The sequence below is a fragment of the Gigantopelta aegis genome, chromosome 6, assembly GCF_016097555.1.
Source record: "Gigantopelta aegis isolate Gae_Host chromosome 6, Gae_host_genome, whole genome shotgun sequence".
Classification (NCBI taxonomy): domain Eukaryota; kingdom Metazoa; phylum Mollusca; class Gastropoda; order Neomphalida; family Peltospiridae; genus Gigantopelta; species Gigantopelta aegis.
This window is the reverse complement of record NC_054704.1, coordinates 74,528,503-74,546,647: the sequence shown is the minus strand read 5'-3', so window position 1 is coordinate 74,546,647 and position 18,145 is coordinate 74,528,503. Positions and strand designations below refer to the sequence as shown.

The 18,145-nt window shown below is 39.1% G+C and overlaps 1 protein-coding gene across 1 annotated transcript; it reads left to right on the top strand.

Annotated features, from left to right (window-relative positions):
- Positions 1 to 2,013: 2,013 nt before the first annotated feature.
- LOC121375849 lies at positions 2,014 to 14,927 on the top strand. Its single transcript, XM_041503518.1, has 4 exons — positions 2,014 to 2,168; positions 6,051 to 6,116; positions 13,191 to 13,315; positions 14,624 to 14,927. The coding sequence occupies exons 1-4, from the start codon at positions 2,099 to 2,101 to the stop codon at positions 14,681 to 14,683; spliced, it is 321 nt and encodes a 106-aa protein (XP_041359452.1). The 5' UTR covers positions 2,014 to 2,098; the 3' UTR covers positions 14,684 to 14,927.
- The last annotated feature ends 3,218 nt before the right edge of the window (positions 14,928 to 18,145 follow it).

The window sequence follows — 18,145 nt, the reverse complement described above, 5'->3', positions numbered from 1 at the left end:
ACGTTATATATTATCTTGTCGCCCTATAACATGACCTCTTACACAACAACGTTATATATTATCTTGTCGCCCTATAACATGACTCCTACACAACAACGTTATATATTATCTTGTCGCCCTATAACATGACTCCTTACACAACAACGTTATATATTATCTTGTCGCCCTATAACATGACTCATACACAACAACGTTATATATTATCTTGTCGCCCTATAACATGACTCCCTACACAACAACGTTATATATTATCTTGTCGCCCTATAACATGACTCCTTACACAACAACGTTATATATTATCTTGTCGCCCTATAACATGACTCCCTACACAACAACGTTATATATTATCTTGTCGCCCTATAACATGACCTCTTACACAACAACGTTATATATTATCTTGTCGCCCTATAACATGACTCCCTACACAACAACGTTATATATTATCTTGTCGCCCTATAACATGACTCCCTACACAACAACGTTATATATTATCTTGTCGCCCTATAACATGACTCCTTACACAACAACGTTATATATTATCTTGTCGCCCTATAACATGACTCCCTACACAACAACGTTATATATTATCCTGTCGCCCTATAACATGACTCTTACACAACAACGTTATATATTATCTTGTCGCCCTATAACATGACTCCCTACACAACAACGTTATATATTATCTTGTCGCCCTATAACATGACTCCTACACAACAACGTTAACGTCGCCCTATAACATGACTCCCTACACAACAACGTTATATATTATCTTGTCGCCCTATAACATGACTCCTACACAACAACGTTATATATTATCTTGTCGCCCTATAACATGACTCCCTACACAACAACGTTATATATTATCTTGTCGCCCTATAACATGACTGCCTACACAACAACGTTATATATTATCTTGTCGCTCTATAACATGACTCCCTACACAACAACGTTATATATTATCTTGTCGCCCTATAACATGACTCCCTACACAACAACGTTATATATTATCTTGTCGCCCTATAACATGACTCCTACACAACAACGTTATATATAACTTGTCGCCCTATAACATGACTCCTACACAAAGCGGTTTCCTTCCACTACCTAATGTGGGTGGGGCTTCCCAACATAAAATCCTGGCCACACCAATGGTTACACTCATTTAACATGAATAAACAAGACCGGCCTCGGTGGCGTCGTGGCAGGCCATCGGTCTACAGGCTGGTAGGTACTGGGTTCGGATCCCAGTCGAGGCATGGGATTTTTAATCCAGATACCGACTCCAAACCCTGAGTGAGTGCTCCGCAAGGCTCAATGGGTAGGTATAAACCACTTGCACCGACCAGTGATCCATAACTGGTTCAACAAAGACCATGGTTTGTGCTATCCTGCCTGTGGGAAGCGCAAATAAAAGATCCCTTGCTGCCTGTCGTAAAAGAGTAGACAGCGGGTTTCCTCTAAAAAATATGTGTGGTCCGTAACCATATGTCTGACGCCATATAACCGTAAATAAAATGTGTTGAGTGCGTCGTTAAATAAAACATTTCTTTCTTGTTAACAACTCTGCTTGTTTGGCCATTTCAAAATCCAAAATGGCGGCCATTTTTCAAGATCGCTCCACATTGTCCTACAAGAACGATTTTTCACGTAGAAATGCCAGAACGGATTTGATTGTCCCATGTGCCAGTGCGTTAATGTCTATGTATGTACTAGCCACACCCGACATACATACAATATATAGATATCCATACATCAATAGATACATACAGATCTATGGCACCAGGTTTTACTGAAACAGGGATGATCAAGTAATTAATAATATGAGCATATGTGGAGATGATTACTGGTTAATTAAAATGAGGTGTGTGTATCGCGTTTGTCTCGGTTATCGGAGAGTGAGTTCACTCGTCTGAATGGAGTGATCAGAACAGCGTGTCGTATGCGCATGTAAAACTATACTCCGTAACCGTAACAGATTTGAGCTTCTGGAATATTGTTAAAATCGAATACCAGTACCTAGAACGTAGTAATTAACAAGTGTATTGTTACTGTCAGCCGGGACTGGTACAAGTCCTGGAACACTGTCCTTATGTAGACGATGCTCATTTACTACTTCTTGTTAGCTATAGCCGTGTTGTCGTCTGCAACGAAGAAAAAAACGGTAGGAGGTATGGTATTATTATTATATCATGGTGGGGTACATTATTATTATTATTATATTATGGGTTTTTTTATTACTGCTGCTCCTTTCCTTTTACTCCTTTGAATTCAATCTTTTTTCTTCCCGATCTGGCAACTCCATCTTTCTTTTAACTTCTTTCTCTGTCCACCTCCACATCCCAGTCCTTGGCTTTCCAACCGTGACAGGTGTTTGTTTCTTGTGGCTATCAGTACCACATACCTGTTATTCCCCATCAGCTTTTAGCTGTGTGCTTAGTCTGACCACTTCTGGGAGTGTTCAGTAGTTACTTCTGGCATTGTTAAGAGGCACTTGTAATCACCTACTATGCACCCCTACTACCGCGGTCATTAGTTAGTGCCGTGGGTCAGACCAGCTTTATTAGCGACAAAGGACGAGGATGCCAGGTGGGTGCAGGGAAGTACACAGCGACTGCACCCGTGGAGGAAGTTGCGACAGGTAGGTGATGGTATGGACAGCTCAGAAGGCAACGAGGGAGAAAAAAACCCGACAGGAAGTATGGTATTATGGTATTTAAATTGTCCAAGTACTGTGCACGTGCATTTCTACGTGAAAAATCGTTCTTGTAGGACAATTTGGAAGCGATCTTGAAAAATGGCCGCCATTTTGGATTTTGAAATGGCCAAACAAGCAGAGTTGTTAACAATGCCAGTGGGAATCACTGTGCTAGATTTGATGCTTGTATCATCATTTGCACGATTTAACTGCAAAACTATTATCTGCTCCATTAAGTTAGGGCCCTTGAACTTAGGAGATATAAAAATTTGTTGGAACCGATTGGGGACTTGTACTGCTTTAGTAGTACTCTTGGAATGCTAGTTAAACCGTTTAAATTTTAGTCATGGTCAATTAAATGGTCTTTTTTCTTTCTTTCTTTTTTTTTTTTTTTTTTTTTTTTTTTTTTGGGAGGGGGGTTGTTTGTTTTTGTTGGGGTTTTTTTTAGTTATTTCGTGCAATTTCTAAACAGGGTAGCAAATTTACTTCAAGTAGTCCCACCTAATTTCTTCGATCGTGATCTCAGTAAAATTAAAACTAGAATATGTACAAATAAAGCTTGAACAAGTAAAACTATTATTTTAGAAAAACAATTGTCACGGGGATCCTGATAATACCCGTAACTGAATAAAACACGATTATCCAAATATCTCTCCTAACTGTATATCTATTAGATCTCTCCGTATCGGGCAGGCTACTACCCGAGTGGTCCGAGTGGTAGCAGTAATCAGAGATAAGATCTGATATAAATATATATATATATGTAGCACGTTTAGTTCACTAAAAAACACAACAAAACACAATACACTTTGGAATCTGTATTAGCTCTAACGCTGACAAATGTACTTGCCGCAGTAGTTAATTAACAACAACAAAATAATAACAACCCAGAGCTAATCACTTAATTAGTTAATCACTAGGTGTCTAGTTTACACAATATCCTAATCACTTCACCGTGATACAACACACACACACGTGTGATAATCGAGAAACGCTGCCAGGGGAACTTAATTAATAAAGGAATTACAACTCTATTCCTAACTGGTTAATTTTTAATTAACCCTTAAATACTCATTCAGTAACCTTGTAATACAGAATTAATACTGGTACATATCACAATAAAGACAATAACCTACAGTTTACCTAGGTCCTCTAGGATGACCGGCTAAGCTTTATCTTAGCAAATACTCGTATACAAATATTAGAACAGTGAAGCCTACAATTTACTTCGTCAGATTACCGGAGACACTGTCTAAAGAATATTGGTATAATACAGTATTAAAATATTTAAAGTCACATCAGTCACATCAAGGTTATACAACAGAGCAGAAATATATATTTACCAAGTCCGGTCTGAACTAATATAGTTCGTTCAGTTGGACCACGTCCGTTCCCCTGGATACTTCCAGTGTTTCTCCTCGATATATCTAAAACCCTATCTATTTATTCAAAAATCTCAGACTGTTCGGAAACAGCGAATATCGCCTGGGGGCACAACGCGGTACCTCACCTATCATGTGATATTTCCACAACTCCCAGAGAAAGTATATTTTCTTAGATGGCCAGACAGACCGTCGCCAGGTCGCTAGAAATACCCCGGTCGTAAACCGAACTACCGGAGGTATTACGTAACCACTGTGCCCACCTGGTCTCAGTGCATATTGGGACGCAGGACTACCACCGTCGCGCGAGGGTATTACGTAACCAAGCTGCACACGGCCCTCTAAAACAATTAACATCGCCACAGGCGAAAAGATAAGAGCATGTTCCGTCACAACAATCATTGATGTGGACAATGACAATATTTAAGAAAATACATTGTTACATGGGCTTTTGTATTTCTTTTCATAACTTAAAAATGTTTTAATTTTAAACGAGCGGAAAGGATGTTTCAAAGGTTATTAGGCCCAATAAATAAATAAATACATTAGGTGCTTTTGAGAATCTGATTCTACCTAGAAAAAAGGAATTATCCTAGTTTTATTATTATTATGTTTTAATATATTATTTTTTTTTCGATGTTGTATTAGGACTTTAGTGTAACAAGTACATGCATAATATTTTATCTGGACTTGTAGGGATGAATGTAGCAAATAATAATAATAAAAAATACCAACTCTGGATTATTTATTATACTTGCTCGAGTTATCATTTTTATTTAGTTCTAATTTAAAACAACGTTTTACTAACTTTTGCTTTTTCAGTTATATTCTGTAAAATAAAAATTTCAAGATGAAGTTAGAATGTAACATTTTTATTTCTCCATGATGTATCTAAAAACAAACTTATTCTCGATCTTCACTTCTTCATTATTATTATAATTATTATAATTATTATTATTAATCCAAGCCGCGTGAGCGGCGAAATCCTATTGGTTTTGTTTGGGTTAGGTGTTTCATTCCGGACGATTTCTCATGTATATGTAGGTCAAAGGATATGGCAGTCATCTTAAATTATACTTTTTTTTTTATTTTATTTTTTATTTTTTTAAACCTATTTTCTCTGAAATCACTTAGTCAAGTGCAATGAAATGGAGGGGTCACATCTTTGATTTATGGCGCCATATTTGATTTCACTTGAACCAGCGTATCTTCAAAACTAATGAGGCGATGAAAGCGAAATTTGGTGGAAATAATAAAGTGCGTGAAGCCATTTAAATACACTAAAAATTTTAAGATATCTCAAACAAGGTGGCCGCCTTCGACTAATCAAAATTCAGCCTATGGAACAAATTTGGCTCCTCTGTGTACCTGTTTTTCGGTATGGCCATAATTTTTGTTGCGAAGATTGCTACTTCCTAATGCCGGCAAATCATCTGCGGGGCGGTCCCGCCCCTTCGAAGATAACTCCAGCGCTATCAAGGGCGGTCCTGGGGCCAAACCGGCAGCTCCACTGTTGGGGGGGGGGGGGGGGATACTACCCCTTCTGCTTTGCTTATTCCATCCAAGAAGTCTCCAGTACGGACAGGGATGGTTCGGGGAAGACCAAAGCCGGCAGCTCATCTGCCAGGGAAAGTCACTTCCGCGTCGCCGCCCCTTCGAAGAGAGATTCAGGGTCGTCAGGGGCGGTTCGGCGTAGGCCAAAACAGGCAGCTCAACAGCCCATTCTTCTTTGCTGATCCCATCTAGGAAGACTGAAGTACTGACAAGGGCGGTTCGCGGAGAGTAACCAAATAACCAAATCCAACAGAATATCCGTGTACCTATATATTTTTCGGTATGGCCAGTGTGTTGCGAAGATCTCAGATGGCTACTTCCTATTCTAGTTGTTGCTGTTGTTGTTGTTGTTGTTATAATTACTGTTGTTATTATTAAGTTGATTAAATTATTGCTTGTTTTGTGTTTTTTTGCTCTAGGTAAAAAAAGATACATCCTCATAGCTGTGACCTTTCTGTGGTCTGCCGTTTCCAAGTCAGAAACAGGTACAGTATTACCGGTTTATCGCTTATTGCGATACAAAAGTCACCATACGATATATCATGGTACACGTTTTAAAAACGGCTTTATACATGTACTAAACACACGTTATGGAACTTTTCACGGAAGGGACAGACCCTAGTTATTAAACACTAAGGCACATTTTTACTATTAGAGCCGTTTTTTATCACTGAAATCAAACATTACTTATATTTGTTTAGATTATCCATTTCCGTATAACCGAAGTGTTTCTAGTGTTTCTAATACAACAAAATGTATTTTTCATATTTTTAAAAACGCTCGTGCGTCTGAGAAGTAACGGTTATCGAGTCGTGGTTTAGTCTGTTTTAAAGGGCATTTCAACGTCACAGACTCTTGTTTCACTCTGTTGTATCCAAATTTGTTACAGGTTTGTAAATTAACCAAACTCAGTGTCCATTTTTACGACTTGAAATTAGGGTCTAGGTAAAAAAAAAATATATATATATATGCCTTACTGTTTAAAAACTAGGATCTGTCCAGTTAAGCCAATTGCGAACATTAGTTTACGTCTACTGCCAATTCATGTATCTGCTTTATTATTATATTTAGTAAATAAGAGATATTAATAACATATATAAATAAATATTTAATATTGTAACGTAAACTATATATTTATAATAGAATACTAATAAAACAATTTGTTTGGTAGACGTTTTTAGATTTATTATTTTAGTATTTAAAGAAAAAACGTACTCACATGCGCTCGTGCGTAAATGCAAACATGTTTTTAAAAATTATTATTATTAATCAGCAATTATCAAATTATCAGTTTGCTTTAGTGTCTATTACGAAACTTTTGCTGTGGACATTTCTAACGTAACAATACAACTGACAACAGTAATAGTTTACTAAATGAATATAACAATTATTATTAATGCAACTATTGACCGGCCTCGGTGGCGTAGTGGTTAGGCCATCGGTCTACAGACTGGTAGGTACTGCGTTCGGATCCCAGTCGAGGCATGGGATTTTTAATCCAGATACCGACTCCAAACCCTGAGTGAGTGCTCCGCAAGGCTCAGTGGGTAGGTGTAAGCCACTTGCACCGACCAGTGATCCATAACTGGTTCAACAAAGGCCATGGTTTGTGCTATCCTGCCTGTGGGAAGTGCAAATAAAAGATCCCTTGCTGCTAATTGGAAAGAGTAGTCCATGTAGTGGCGACAGCGGGTTTCCTCTCAAAATCTGTGTGGTCCTTAACCATATGTCTGACGCCATATAACCGTAAATAAAATGTGTTGAGTGCGTCGTTAAATAACACATTTCTTTCTTTAATGCAACTATTGATTTTGACACCATCTTGCACAGCACAATATATTGATATGTGTATCACAGTACACATTCATATATTGCAATATACTGCGATACAAACACCAATGGCGATACTACATGTTTACCGCTTAATTGCAAAATAAAGTCCCGATATGATATTTTAGAAAATAATGCGGTACATTTTTGCGAAACCGTTTATAAAGTTCACTCGGGAGCAATATGCGGCATTTTGTTATTGCAGTGAATGAAGGAAATGTTTTCTTTAACGACGCACTCAACACATTTTATTTACGGTTATATGGCGTCAGACATATGATTAAGGACCACACATATATTGAGATAGGAAACCCGCTGTCGCCACTTCATGGTCTACTTTTTTCGATTAACAGCAAGGGATGTTTTATATGTATCATCCCACAGACAGGGTAGTACATACTACGGCTTTTGATATACCGGTTGTGGTGCACTGGCTGGAATGAGAAATAGCCCAATGGGTCCACCGACGAGGATCGATCGCAGACCGACCGCGCGCTTTACTACTGGGCTACGTCCGGCTCCTCGATTGCAGTGAGGTGTTACGTTAATAAACTATATTTCTGTCTGTCTGTCTGTCTGTTTGTCTAGGAGATTCGCCCTCAAATAAAATACCCTATACATTGTCACTGTGAACACAATTTGTGTGCGTTATTTTATTATGTTACATAGAAATCAGCTATTTATTTTGACAGTATAGACCTATCAATCGAAAGATGTTAGGTGGCGAATTCTATGAACGTGCAAATGGACACGTAGGTCCTAGATAAATGTTACGTTGCCGATTCAAAAGACAAAAAAAAATTAACTGAAAACCATGTTTGACACAATCTGATACGTTTGTTTCAATTTTTATTTGTTTACTTATTTATTTATTTGTTTGGGGTTTTTTTAAGTTGGTACGTGTTTTGTTCAATCATGGTGCTATGTAATCAGTTTGCCTATGTGTATGTTTTGCCAACTTTTTTAACAATACAAGACGGACAATAACAATGATTTTTTATAACTCCAAGTGTTTAACAACGTGTATTTCATTAAAAGAAAATACTATGAAATAAGTTTGTTTGTTTTTAATTCCCCTGTCGGTCCAACCGGAGGGGATTATAGGCTTTGTTTGTCAGTCCTTCAGTCCCACATATAGTTTCAGACTCCCCACCCACCCCCCCCCCCCCACCCCCCCCACCCCCCCCCCACCCCCTCCCCCCCCCCCCCCCCCCCCCCCCCCCCCCCCCCCCTCCCCCTCCCTCTCTCTCTCTCTCTCTCTCTCTCTCTCTCTCTCTCTCTCTCTCTCTCTCTCTCTCTTGCAGTGCCTGATGACACTGAGCATATATTTTATTATGTAACGTTACACATCAAGTTTGATTTTCTGTGCAGAGGGAGGGTTTCGGTGGTTAAAACTCCTCCGTGCTCAAGCACATTTTCTTTTTCTTTGTTTTTTTCAATATATTTCCTGGGGGAGCATGATTCGACTCCCCCCCCCCCCTCCCCCATGCACACGCTCCTGGTTTTATCCATTTTCCCCAGTTATGGCCAAATCATTTCATTTCAACTTATTTTCGTGCTTATGTCTAATTTAGGTTCAAGCACGCTGTCCTGGGCACACACCTCAGCTATCTGGGCTGTCTAGTTAGAGAGAAGAGGATGTAGTGGTGGTCTTATACCTGCCCAATGAGTCGTTAAAACTCTCTCTGAGTGGGATCAGGTACCGGGCTGCGAACCCAGTATCTACCAGCCTTTTGTCAGATGGCTTAACCGCCAAATCAAGTTTAACTTTCATGCAAATTTGTTCAAGGGTCATAACTGTCAAAAAAAGAATTTATCCATTATTGACAGAGTTATGGCCCATGCATTTTGTAGGTCTCAGTAGAAAGAAAGAAATGTTTTATTTAACGACGCACTCAACACATTTTATTTACGGTTATATGGCGTCAGACATATGGTTAAGGACCACACAAATTTTGAGAGGAAACCCGCTGTCGCCACTACATGGGCTACTCTTCCGATTTGGATCACTGGTCGGTGCAAGTGGTTTACACCTACCCATTGAGCCTTGCGGAGCACTCACTCAGGGTTTGGAGTCGGTATCTGGATTAAAAATCCCATGCCTCGACTGGGATCCGAACCCAGTACCTACCAGCCTGTAGATTGATGGCCTGCCACGACGCCACCGAGGCCGGTAGGTCCCAGTAGAGGACATGTATTGCTTTAGCAGTACTCTCAGCAGGCGCTTGTGCAGGAATTTTAGCAGGGGGGGGGGGGGGGGGGGGGGTGGGGGGGTTGGGGTGTAAACTGTCGAAAGTAGCATATAACGGGGGGGGGGGGGGATATATTGGGAAACAATTTTTTGATTGAACAGAAAGGGGTTTCGACCCCCTAAACCCTCTCCCTGCACATTTACTGATTAATATTAACAAATAATGTGAAACAGCGACTTTTAATAGTTTTAAAAATAATAAAATAATTTTAAAAACCTTACTCTGAAACGATTTCTGTTCTTTCCCTTCTTTTTTTTTCCTTTTTTTTTTTTTCAATTTCTTTTTTTCTGTTTTAAGCATTGAAAGTAGTGTTAAACTGATGGAGTTATGAACGTTGGATTTTTAAGTCGCATGTCATTTGGACCATTACAAACATTTATAACAAAAGCGTATTTACAGATTGGAATTATTGCTTCTTTTTTTCTTTTTTTAAACCACTGCCCTTTTCCTTTCTATCATTTGAATTCCATCTCATATCTTTTCGATCTGGCAACTCCTATCTTTCAACTTCTTTCGCTGTCCACCTCCACATCCCAGTCCTTGTCTCTCCAACCGCGGCAGGTGCTTGTCTCTTGTAGCAATCTGTGCCACACACCTGCCATTTTCAATCAGCTTTATCTGTGGGCTTAGTCTGACCACCTCGGAGAGTGTCCGTATGACACCCAATAGCCGATGTATTTTTCGTGCTGGGGTGTCGTTAAACATACATTCATTCCGAAAGTGTTTGGTAGTTACTTCTGGAATTGTTAAGAGGCACTTGTAACCACCTACTATACTTCCCTATTACCGGCGGTCGTTAGTGTCGTGGGTCAGACCAGCTTTATTAGCGGCAGAGGACAAGGATGCCAGGTGGGAAGTACACAATGTGTTTGTTTTGTTTAACGGCACCACTAGAGCACATTGATTTATTAATCATTGACTATTGGATATCAAACATTTGGTAATTTTGACAAATAGTCTTAGAGAGGAAACCTCGCAGCATTTTTTCATTAGTAGCAACTTGGGATCTTTTATATGCACCATCCCACAGACAGAATAGCACATACCACGGTCATTGATATACCAGTCGTGATGCACTGGCTGGAATAAGAAATAGGTCAATGCGCTCACCGACGGGGGTCGATCATAGACCGACCGCGCATCAGGTGGACGCTATACCACTGGGCTACACCCCATCCCTGGAAGTACACAAAAGACTGCACCCGTGGAGGACGTTGGTGTGGACTGCTCAGAAAACAAAGAAAATTAACAGACACGGTTGAAACAGACTGAAATCGTGTGAGAAATTGGATAGTTTATATATATATATATATATATATATATATATATATATATATATATATATATATATATATATATATATATATATATATATTTATTTTATTTATTTATTAGATAATGAGAATGATAGGCAGAGGGTGATAGAAGTGTGTTTTCTTTAACGACACCACTAGAGCAGACGCTGATAGACGAGAAAGATGAATGATAGTGTGAGCCACCATTGACGGGATTTGAACCACTGTCAGCTTCATTATCCACTACACCACGGAGCTCACTTATTATTGCAATATTAGACCTGTTTCAGAATGAGCGAAGTGCCAAAAGGGGAAGACATTTTTAGACCTGTATTTATATTCTTTATCATATATGTAAACAGAAACGTTTTGGTACCCGTGCTTATGGGTGTGGGTGTGGAAAATATGGGGTCAAAGCATAATCGTACGAGACAGGGGGCGGGGGTAAATGTCTCCCTAGTGCTGGAGCAAAACTTCACATTCGGGCAAAAATAATACAGATATTCGGACAAAATGTGCTAACCTGAGACATTTTTACCATACATTTCCATCATTCTACCGTCAAAATTAGTTGTAAACCATTTTTAAAACGCGTAATGATTCTTTTGCAGCCCTATATAGCTGTTTGGTAGTGATGATAATATGAATAAATGTTGTTATCGAGATTCGGACATTTTCGTTTAATTCGGGCTAAAGCCAGGCTGCCCCTCTACTAAAATGGAAGTCCGTACGCCTGTGGGTCAAAGTAGACCCCAACAACACAACAAACAAAAACAAAACAAACAAATCCAATCAATAAACCACATCAATTTTCAATATGGTGGCCATTTCTTTCAAGATGGCTTACATATTATCCCTCTAATGTTCATTATTAACATTCATTTTAATGGAGTTGTTCGATTTTGGTTACCTCAGTTTCTGTTTATATAGGCAGGTCCTGAACACATAAGGGGGCATACTTTTAGTACGTACGCATTTTGGGGGGGTGGGGGGGTTGAAAATTTAAGAGCCATTTTGCGTACGCTTGCGTACGGCGGGGGGGGGGGGGGTGTTATTAGGGTAAAATTAAAATATATATATATAGTTAATTTGATTATTTACTGACGTTCTAGATCGTCGGCGCCTGTTTTGTTCGCCATACTAACTCTTTGTGTCATTCCACTGCATGACCTTTGTGTCATTTGACGCACGCATGCATGGCCAAGAAAATGGCCTCCGGTGGTGATAATTATGACAAATATTCCCAACTTTTGAAATGTATTAAATGTGTAAACCCAACCAAGAAGGCGGGCGAGGTTCAGGAACTTGCCGCGGCCGAATGGAAGTTGCTGAAGGATGACGATTCCGAGTTAGTTCCAGTTTTATAGTTTTGTGATTAAATCATTAAACATGATTTGAATTTTTTAATACATTGTTTAATACATTTGTACAATGAGCAGTATTCATTAATTATAGTATACCATGATGACATCGACGGTGGCATTGTCTACATTTACTGGTACTGACTGACGATCTTTTGCGTATGTACGCAAGGGGGGGGGGGGGGGGGGTATGGGCACTGGCGTACGCATGCGTACGGGGGGGGGTGCAAAAAATCGGAAAATTGTGCGTACGTACTAAATGGATGACCCCTAACCTCAGCCATCTGGGTTAGTAGTTCAGAACAGTGAGGTAATGCTTAGGTCTTTGGGGGATGGCTAAAAGGTTCTGAGCAGAAACATGTTGTCAGGTAGTTTATTTGGTTCAAATGCAGCCTGTAGGCCTAAGCATCGGAAGTAGTAAGTAGTGTATTTAATAGACGTATTTGAGTATTTGGCACTCATTGGCCACTAATACTTGTGCGCCCATACTTAGCGAAAAAGTGGAATTTCATACAATATGCAAAGATTTCCCCGCCCCTAAAATTTGGCGCCATAGACCTGTGGCTAGTCAGCCTATGTAGTAACACGTGCATGCAATGTTAATGGTGTATTATACATACTTCGTAGTAAGCCTCAGAACTTTCCTTCCATTCCTCGTAATTGATCGTGAGAAGAGACAAAGTGATCTTATAATGTCTTTACACTGATCAATGAACTCACCGTGGCTTGGAACTAGTACTGGAACATGAACATATAAAACGTATCCAAGGTCTTATGTCGGCATGTTACGAAGCCCTGGATACTTGTCTTTCTATTTACAGCTTCTAGATACGCCAGAGTTGTGAGCAGAAAGAGACCTTCTCTCCAGCGTGTGGTCAACAAGGCGACCAGCAGTCAGTACTACATGTCAATCTGTGCACAGTGTCACAGTCCATCTTACTCACCGGTTAGTATTTATCCTCAATCTGTAAGCAGTGTCTCAGTCAATCTTACGTACCGGTTAGTATTTATCCTCAATCTGTAAGCAGTGTCTCAGTCAATCTTACGTACCGGTTAGCATTTAACCTCAATCTGTACACAGTGTCTCAGTCCATCTTACGTACCGGTTTGTATTTAACTTCAATCTGTACACAGTGTCTCAGTCCATCTTACGTACCGGTTTGTATTTAACTTCAATCTGTATGCAGTGTCTCAGTCCATCTTACGTACCGGTTTGTATTTAACTTCAATCTGTACACAGTGTCCCAGTCCATCTTACGTACCAGTTTGTATTTAACTTCAATCTGTACACAGTGTCCCAGTCCATATTACATACCGGTTTGTATTTAACTTCAATCTGTACACAGTGTCCCAGTCCATATTACATACCGGTTTGTATTTAACTTCAATCTGTACGCAGTGTCTCAGTCCATCTTACGTACCGGTTTGTATTTAACTTCAATCTGTACACAGTGTCCCAGTCCATATTACATACCGGTTTGTATTTAACTTCAATCTGTACACAGTGTCCCAGTCCATATTACATACCGGTTTGTATTTAACTTCAATCTGTACACAGTGTCCCAGTCCATATTACATACCGGTTTGTATTTAACTTCAATCTGTACGCAGTGTCTCAGTCCATCTTACGTACCGGTTTGTATTTAACTTCAATCTGTACACAGTGTCCCAGTCCATATTACATACCGGTTTGTATTTAACTTCAATCTGTACACAGTGTCCCAGTCCATATTACATACCAGTTTGTATTTAACTTCAATCTGTACACAGTGTCCCAGTCCATATTACGTACCGGTTTGTATTTACCTGTAATTTATACACAGTGTCTCAGTCCATCTTACTCAACGATTTGTATTTACCTGTAATCTGTACACAGTGTTTCAGTCCATTTTACTCAACGATTTGTAGTTAACCTCAATATGTACACAGTATCTCATTCCATCTTACGTACCGGTTAGTATTTAACTTCGATCTGTACACAGTGTCTCAGTCCATCTTACGGGAATGGGAAAATGTAGCGGGTTTCCTCTAGGATGTGTCAAAAAGTACCAAATGTTTGACATCCAATAGCCGCTTTAACTGGCTTCTCATCTGTTCACTTCATTAAGAGTCGACGCCACACGATACGAGTGGTTCGTACGGGAATAGCTTACTGCATAGCGACTGATGAAATCGTAATGTTGTCTCGTCACAATATTTTTTCTTTTCTTTTTTCTTTATTTTTATTTATATGCATGTATCTTTATATTTGCAGGATGGAGGGAGAGACATTTTGAAACAAGGAAAGTGGACGTGGATCTTTGGTGTGGTTTAAACTACCGTGGAATGAACGATTACTTTCAATGACGTTTGCAGAATATGTGAAACCGAAGCTGGAAATGCAATATAAAACTAATTTTAAAAAGCACCCATGTTAACCTGTTCATTGTTTTATTTCATTTGATATCACAGAAATAGTTAGAATTATTAACATACACCTTTAGCTATGAGAGCGGCATTTGTATTTAATTTCTATAACATTACTGATTATTATACTGATTAAAATTATCTTCAAAATCTATTTCGTTCTTGTTTTATATACTGAAAAAACAACAGAAAGTATTTTCCATCATCTTATCTTTAGAACACAATACCGTGTGGAATTTGTGGTCACAACTTAGTGTTTAGCTAGACAGATATTTTCCACATATAAATTTGTTTAATTCGATTATTGCGTGCATATATGTGTATCTGTAATTTTGCATTTATTTATGTTATAAACATCATGTTAATACTCATGCACGTCATGTCACTAATGTATAGAGTATCCACGAGTACTCGGGTACTCGGGCACGGGCCAAGTCTAGCAAGACTGAGTCCGCTCACAGGACTCGAGTACCTGTGCAAAGAGAGAGCACTCTCATTTAATTATACTTTTTACGTTATTTTGCCATGGTCTTGTCGCCGGTTACATTTTAGGGCTATGAGACATGGAGAGAAAACAAAAGTCGAATGTGTGGAATTTAATACAATGGCATGATTTGGCATCCATGTTCAGCGTTTGAATAAAGATGCATAATGCTATGTTACTTTATTCCGTAGTCTCAGTATCATCTAGTATACATATCGGGTACTCGGGTCCGGGTCGAATTTGACCTTCGAGTACTGAGTCCAATATTTCGGACTCGTGGAGGCCCTATTAATGTAACCGAATTATGTGTCTATACAACTTTTCGTTATAAAAGTTGTGTACTAACATTATATCTCTGTATATATACAATCATGCCCCCGGACCCACCAAATAACTCGCTAATTCAGTTGCCCCCCCCCCCCCCCCCCAATAATGTCCACCATGCTACGGGCCTGTACAATATCAACAACAACAACAATTATTAATAATAATAATATTAATGTACAGTATTAACGTACAGGCCAGACGGAGAAACAAAATTTACAATGTAATAATAAATTATATTATAAAAATAAAATGGTCATAGTATTTTGAAATAATTAAATTAATTACTACCCCACTGATAGCTGGAACAAGAACTTTACGTTTAGAAATACAGCCGTCAATAAATATTAACACATGGTTGAGAATTTCAATGCCACCATGACATAATAAATATAAATTGTAAATTGCTATTTAGAGTAGAGAAGTCGGAAAAGGAATTTAACTTATCAAATAGTTGTTGCCTTTCAACATTATAAATAGGGCAGTCTAAAATAAAAAAAATTTCATCTTTCATAGCTTGAGAATTACAAACAAAACAAGTCCTCTGTTCAATTAGTTTTTTTAGGTTTACAGAATCTTCCAAGTTCAATATGAAGATTGTTGATGATAACTAGTTTAACGTGCCCATATACCACTAGGGTTTCGAACACGCCCATCCCGAGTCCGACCTCCGATAAGATCGGTGGCCCGACTCGGGATGGAGGGGGAGGTGGGGGGGGGGGGTGAAAATGGGCAGAATTTTGAAAATAGCAATTAGTAAAAAAGTTAATAGAATAAATAAGAATAAAAAAAGGTTACAAGCCAAAAAAAAATTTTTTTAAATTGACTGCACGGCCGAATATTTATATAATTTGGAGCATTTTAGAAGGACAGTCCAAAATTAAATAAGAGAAAGAAGAGAGGATCGGACTATTTAATAATATTTTTAAAAAAGAAGTAATTTCGACATAAAATTTTGAACGCAGATCTAAAAGTTTAAAGTCCGATCGATATGTCCACGCGAGTGGCCTCGTTAAGGCCGTTTGGGTGCACAGCTTAAAGGGACGAGATGGGTTGCATCCCGTCAAGAAAACCCCTAGATTGACAGTCGATAGACGTTGAAGGTGTAGTGCTGTGCTGAAATACAGATCTTGAGAAGCCGGATCCGTCTGAACGAGAGAGAGTATCAGACTAGGGTATAGTCCAGTCATCATGAGTTGGTATAGTGGTGCGGACGGGCCCGACTCCGGAGGATACGAGATGGTATCACTATAAAGCAAGGTAAAGTCTAGAAAAAGAGTAGTAGGGGCCGACCCCGCTTCCTATTTCTTCATAGAGTGGGGCGGTCAATCTTCCAGTGCTGCTAGGACAGGCTCGGACATGTAGAGACTAAATGCGAACAACCATGGCGTTCTGCAGAATGGCCGTCATACGAGTCACGAAAAAACAAGTCAACATAGTCAGACGGAGAAATGACGTGGAGGCGAGGAATCTCGCTAAAAAAGAATCCAACCTGGTGGTGCAGACTGTCGAAACGAGAAGCGTTCCAGCGTTCAATCAGTTCCAATGGCCGCATACATCCCAGTAGAAAACTTCATTTCGCTGACAAAAACAACGAAATGAAGGACCCCAAGTCGAGCACACGAAAGCACGTGCAGTGTGCACAAGCGAAACAAACACGTCTTATCGCGTGGAGCTCTAGACTGGAATCTTTGATGAAGATTGTGTGCACTGATTCTCATTTTAGTAAATTGTCTGCGTTGTTCGAAGTTTGGTGTGCAGAGCAGGTCGTTTTCTAATTTAAACTCTGATTTAAATAGACTGTATGTTCCGAGTTTAGAATCATCGTTTTGAATAGTATCTGACCAGAATTTTATATATTTTTTACTCGAGTTCTTGTTTCATCTTACGTGTATCTCTGTGAGGGTATAAAAAGCCTCGACTGTCCCATATTTGACTAAAGCCAAAATAAACCCACATCATTTTTATATAAAAAGCCCAGTTTAAATTAGATGAGCTATTATAATAATGATTCCAAGTACGCTTTATGCACTTTTGACTAACAATCATGTGTTCCCAATCTAAACCAGTATTTTGCTGCAAGGGGTAAGCATGTAATAAGAAGTGGGTGCTGGTCAAGTTCACCGCGTATGTCATCATGGGTGCTTCTTTTGTTAACATCAAGTAGGTGTTTATAGAATTTTATTTGAACACTTTCGAATGGAGTATTGTCACATATATTTTTGAAACCCCAACGGTCTACTCCTTTGAGATAATAGGGGCTCCAAACCTCACAGCAATAGGGCCTACATTAAAATGGGACAAATTAAGCACTGAAATAACTTTAAGGCTGTCGATATATTGTTTCCAACATCATTTTGTTTGAGTTTAAAGATGGCTTTGGTACTGAATCGGGTACAATATCACATTTTGGTTACAAAAAAAAAGAATGAAAAAAGGCTCACAATTTGGGGGAACGTCCCCCCCCCCCCTACCTGAAAATAAACCATAAACACTTTATTTAAAATAAGATCTGAACCACATGCTTTTTTTGTATTTTAAGTTTGAAATAGCATTTATAAT

Bases quoted from the DNA above. Each gene is read 5' to 3' on its own strand.
- LOC121375849 (XM_041503518.1), top strand. From the start codon at position 2,099: ATGCTCATTTACTACTTCTTGTTAGCTATAGCCGTGTTGTCGTCTGCA. The intron at 2,169-6,050 runs GTATGGTATTAT...TTTTTGCTCTAG, and splicing joins GAAGAAAAAAACGGTAGGAG to GTAAAAAAAGATACATCCTC. The intron at 6,117-13,190 runs GTACAGTATTAC...TTCTATTTACAG, and splicing joins CGTTTCCAAGTCAGAAACAG to CTTCTAGATACGCCAGAGTT.